General features: G+C 43.8%; 1 protein-coding gene across 1 annotated transcript in view; it reads left to right on the top strand.

Moving 5' to 3' along the window:
- Positions 1–3335, top strand: part of Sqor (sulfide quinone oxidoreductase) — a 40313-nt gene extending 36978 nt beyond the window's left edge. Inside the window, exons 8-10 of the mRNA XM_005364384.2 lie at positions 1407–1474; positions 1757–1935; positions 3035–3335. Coding sequence (XP_005364441.1) covers positions 1407–1474; positions 1757–1935; positions 3035–3092 — 305 coding nt within the window. The 3' untranslated portion in view covers positions 3093–3335. The remainder of the gene's footprint in view (positions 1–1406; positions 1475–1756; positions 1936–3034) is intronic.
- The last annotated feature ends 2378 nt before the right edge of the window (positions 3336–5713 follow it).

Below are 5713 nucleotides of genomic sequence, written 5' to 3' on the forward strand. Positions count from 1 at the left end.
AGCTTCTTTATTAAATCAACCAATGACCTTCCTCCATCATCTAGCTGGTGTCTGAATTGCTCAGCTGTATAAACAGCATCCCCATTGCTTTTACATCTGCTTTTTTTACAAACCATGTTTTATTGTGTGATTGCTCCTGAGCTTACTGGAACGTCCTGCTTATACTTGGGTTGTTTTCGCTCCTCCGTTTTACAGAACTGCAGCGAATGCTCATCTTTGTCACTGCACATGAATACTTGCTTTTGTCTTTCGTGTCTCAGGGTTTTTATCGCTCTGAAAAGACACCATGACCACAGCAACTCTGTAAAGGAAAATATTTTATTGGGGTTTGCTTATAGTTTCAGAGGTTTAGTCCAAAGTATCATCTCTCTCTCTCTCTCTCTCTCTCTCTCACACACACACACACACACACACACACACACACGCATGCACACATCTATAGACACTATCTATCTACCTATCATCTATCTGTCTATCTAAAATATATCTATTTATCTACTTACCTATCTCTCGTCTGTCTGTCTATCTATCTATCTATCTATCTATCTATCTATCTATCTATCTATCTATCTACCTACCTACCTACCTACCTACCTACCTACCTACCTACCTACCAACCAACCAAACCAAACTACCTACCTACTTACTTACCTACCTACCTACCTAGGTTTCAGTCAGTCAATACTTGGAGAGGAAAGCCCAGTATTTGCCTTAGCAAGTATGCCTGAGGCTACCAATCTAGGCTGTTTTTTAACAGGGCTATAAGGTGACATAGAATATGGCACCCAGACCAAACTGATAGCCACAAACCCTTAGGAGTAGGGGGAATACAATTTGGGTAGGGTTACCCTTATTATCCTGTTGGAGAGGAAGAGGTCCTTAATTTCAAACTAATAGTGACAGCTTTGTGGCCTTTGATGAACTGAGGGGTCCTTTCTGATGGTCAGAACTTCAAGTAAAGGGAGAACAATGCTCTATTCACCATCCACACAAAGCAGGCCTTGCTAATGGGACATGCTCTACAGTGCCATTTCTCAAGAATTGTCAGTAGCCCTTAAAGGACTCCCAAGCCTCAACCACACTTGCAGAACCTGTGACTCTCGATCCCCTTGGGGGAGTCAAATGACTCCTTCACAGGGGTCACCTGATACCATAGGGAAATACAGATATTTACATTATGACTTGAAACAGTAGTGACATTACAGTTATGAAGTAGCAACAAAAATAATTTTATGGTTGAGGGCCACAGCACGAGGAACTGTATCAAAGGGTCACAGCATTAGGAAGGCTAAGAACCACTGCTCTAAAAGGTTGGGGTAGAATCACCATTAACTTGTTAATATTAATGTTATATGCAAACAAGTTTTCATGGAAACCTGAGGCTCTTTCTTCCCATTCTCTTGTAGCTGCCCAGTCAGGAATCCTTGACAGAACAATTTCTCTGATTTTGAAGAATCAAAAACCCACAAAAAAGGTTTGTATGCCTTTAAGAATTACTGCTTCATTTATCCCTTTCCCTTCTGTGTGAAGCTAGTATTCTTCCCCAATTCTGGCACTTTCTTATCAGTTTATCCCATGTTTGGGCTTTAATTTTTGTCTTTAGTATTGTATTTCATTGCATAATTTGTATTTTCCATGGTACAAAAAAACTAGAACATAGACACCAAAAGAAAAAAATGCAGTTGCCCAGTAAATAATAAAGTCTCCATGTATTACCATAATGGAAAGAGCTTCTCACTCATCCTCATGATTTCAGTATGATGGCTACACCTCATGTCCACTGGTGACCGGCTACAACCGGGTGATTCTTGCCGAGTTTGACTACAGAGGCGAACCTCTGGAAACCTTCCCCTTTGATCAGAGTAAAGAACGACTTTCTATGTACCTCATGAAGGCTGACCTGATGCCGTTCCTGTATTGGAATATGATGCTAAGGTAGGTGTCTCATCTGGTACCTGTGCAGAGGGATGTTTCTGGGGTCCTTCCAGCTTCTACGCAAAGCAGGCCTTGCTAATGGGACCTGCTCCACGATGTCATTTCTCAAGAATTGTCAGTAACTCTTAAAGAGAGGTTAGAGGAATGTTTGCGGTATCTCCCGCTTGTGATGGGGTGCCTGCCCTTCACTTCATTCACGGGAGGAACCAAATCTTCTGTCTTCCATTCTCAGTTCCCTTTTTGTCCCTAACTAAATTAGGTAAATAAAAGTGCTAATGACAATAGTATAATGAAAATCATTTTCACACGCCAAGTACTTTCTAATCTATTCCCTTCCTTTGGTTTTTTATTATGTTTGAGAAAAATTAAAAGTAATTAAGAGAACAGAGACAGACTCCAGTTCTGATTTGCTTTTGAATAATGTTTCTACCATTTACTAGCTGAGCAACTTGATTAGACTATGTTTGGTTTCTTATCCGAGAAATGAAAATAACATTAAGGAGATAATACACGCAGAGGCTGAGAATGGAGGTGCTCAATGAGAAGACTACCACAAATTAATAACCCTTCCTCTTCGCTCAAAGTAAATACTCTTTGACTTCTCCAGACGCATATGAGATTGGTAAGGCAGGATATGTACACCAGTGATCCTCAGTCCAGGATGATTTTGGAAACATCTCACAGTATTTGGAGACAGTTTTGGTTGTCATAACTAGAAGGATGCTGTTGGCAGCTAGTGAGAAGAGGCGTGCTGGGCCAACCCCTGTGATAAGGAGCCACCAGGACTTAAGTGTCAGTGAGGTTGAGAGACTCTGCCCTGCTTTGAAGTCATGAGGTAAAGCAAGGAGACAGTAGAGCTTGGGGCAGCAGCTGCTTAATGGGGGTCTGCCAAGTGGAGTCAGCATGCTGGGCTCACACAGCAAGTGGCAAAGCTGGGACTCAAGGCAGATTGTTCCAGTCATGAGATTCTTTCCACCTCAGTAGACACGTCTTGCCTTATGTGCTGAAAGCATCCCTTGTAACCTCTCGTAAACACGGTGTTGGCTGAGGCCACCCTACCTCTTTCGTCTCCATAGTCTCTCTGTGTTGTTTCTTCCAGAGGCTACTGGGGAGGTCCAGCCTTTCTGCGGAAACTCTTCCATCTGGGCATGAGTTAAGGATGGCTCAGGGCTTGCTCTCCTTGGATGGCTTCTGGACCAGAATTGCAGTTACTGATCGACTATGAAGGACACAAAGGACTCAGAACCTCGCCCTGTAAGGAGTTTTTCTTACTGGATGTGGTGACCTCTCTCCACCTCTGAGTAGCTATCACGTGGATGGCCCAGAATGGGCTTGATTTTTTTGGAGATGGTCAAATGAAATAACAGACTTCTATTTTCTGAATAAAACTTTGTCATTGATTGACTTGTATGAGAAAATATCTTGCCTAGAAGGAATGGGAAACTGCGGCACTCAGGAGAAGAAGCTGGTATTGGTGGGATGGCTTTCTCATTGTCCACCTTGTACAGCTGGCATTACTTTACAGAACCCGAGCCACTGAGCAGAACGATCCCATGACAGCCTTGCAAAGATTGTCACAGCCCTACACACTGCTGCTTAGAACTCATGCTGCAGGAGCCAACATGGAGATCTGAGAGTCCACATGCCTCCCCTTGGGTGCTCAACTGTTTGAGCTGAGTCTGTGCTTTTCCAGCCAGTGGCAGGCACTGTGCTTGCTAATCTCTGCTAATCCTTTGGATATAGGGTCCTATGCTGGGCAGTTTTGGCTCGGGAAGCCCTATCAGCTTGGCCGAACCTAAGGTTTTTCTTTCTTCTCTCTTTTATTGGGGGTACCACCCACACCATAGTCTGAAGGTCAGCCTTACCCCTTCACTTTCCTTCTCCTTTATCCTGCAGGGCATTTCCCCTACTAAATTTCCTCTTAACCTAATTCTCTTATGGCACCCAGGTTTCCCAGAGAACTTACAAATGCTTAGTGATGTTGAATTTGAAGACTGCTACTGGGTGTGGCTTAGCTCAGCTGCAGTTTGCCCGATAAAGTGTGGTGAGTTTTCACTGGAGACAGCTCCAGTTTCTTTGGAGCCCAGCAGGAGCTCCAAATGATTTGCTCCCAACCAATTGATTATAGAAGTTTAGTTTCAGTCAGTCTAGAATTTTAAGGGCATGTGTATTTCATATTCATAAATGTGTTAGATTTTTATAACACTTTAGAAATGAAACCCTTTTTATTTGTTACCAAGTCTCTCTGGGTGCCTGGAGTTCTCCTTATGACTCTAGAAACCCCATTCAGACATTTATTCATTCAACAAATATTCATTCAACACCTACTAACTGCGAAGGACTAGTTCAGCTTGGGGTATGCAGTGAGGAACCAGAGTGATAAGGAGTCTGCTCTCATTTTTGTAGCCTTGGTGACAGCATCTTTCCTGGGATGCCAGAGAGCTGGCTGAATTAGACATGGCTTGATTTGGGAGAACAGTTTCCTTTTGATTCTGGGGGAGAGTGGAACCCCAAGCTAGCAGGAAGCTAAGCTAAGCTGATGGAAGTGGAAGGCTTTCCCTGGAGTTGACCATGCCAGTCACTTTCCTGCTGAACACCCATGCTGGTTCAGACATCAGTGGCAGGCCTTTCATTCTCCAGGATATCCCTGGTTGGACAGTAGCCTAGAACTACTTCCTCATTCTGCTCCCAGGATGGCAAAGCCTTGCTGCCCATGGTGCTCATATCGGGCTGGCCAATAGCCTTCATGTGGTGCGCAGAAAACAATCAGAGAAGACATTATCCTTTAAGGTCTCTAGCTGAGAAGACCTGGGCTCTCCTGGAATCCCTGTGCCGTATCTTGCACAGGATTTGGGTTGTGTGTTCACTCTGTAACATTCTCACTACAGGCTCCAGGAAGACCTGGGAATAATTCAGAAGGGATTGACTCTCTGGATGTGGGAAGAAATGCTAGTAAGAATGGGGTATGATTCCTTGTACGGGCTAAGCCTCTTGGTGAAGGAAATGTGAAATCTTTTGCAGACTTCACACAACCTTTTGGGTTTGCTTATGCTACTGCCTTCTGAACAAATCCTCCAAGCAGGGAACTGCTTCAGAGATCATGTATACAAGAGTAATTTACTGCCACTGCTGCAGGAACCACGACCTACTTGGTCCACACGTTTGTCTCCAGCTTTAAGTTCTCCAAGCTGGAGGAGAGCAGCTGTGCTCAATTCTAGACAAGTTTAGCATTTGAAACCTTTCCACTTCATTTACAAGTCTGGGGCTGGTCAAAGGAGAGGGCATGCTTGGAATTGTCTTTAAATTAGGAGCAGGGGTCAGGAAGAGGAGAGTGAGGCTTGCCATGTGGTAGGGGTGCAGGTTTCTGGAAGAGCAGTGTCTTTGTGTAGGATGAAGTTACAGGTTCTGCTGGTAGACATAATAAGCCTTATACACATTTCCTCAGAACTCAGAAGTGACAGGCTTGGGACTACTGAGCTAGGGAATCTTTTTACCTCTTGTTACCTTTGCCTTCAGAGATTCTTCCTTATGATTCCTTTATCTGGAGTTACAGATGGTTATGAGCCGTGGTGTAGGTTCTGGAAATAGAATCTGGCTCCTCTCAGCCTTGGGAAAGTGGTACATGAAGTTGTTGACAGAGGTTTCTGTCCTACCAGGTCCCACAGTCATTAAGTTCCAAAGAAATACACAGAGGTCTACATCAATCATAAACTGAATGGCCTGTTTTCTCAGGCATCACATTAACTCTTATAGCTTATATTGGCCTATAATTCTTGTC

This window comes from Microtus ochrogaster (genome assembly GCF_000317375.1).
Source record: "Microtus ochrogaster isolate Prairie Vole_2 chromosome 14 unlocalized genomic scaffold, MicOch1.0 chr14_random_1, whole genome shotgun sequence".
Classification (NCBI taxonomy): domain Eukaryota; kingdom Metazoa; phylum Chordata; class Mammalia; order Rodentia; family Cricetidae; genus Microtus; species Microtus ochrogaster.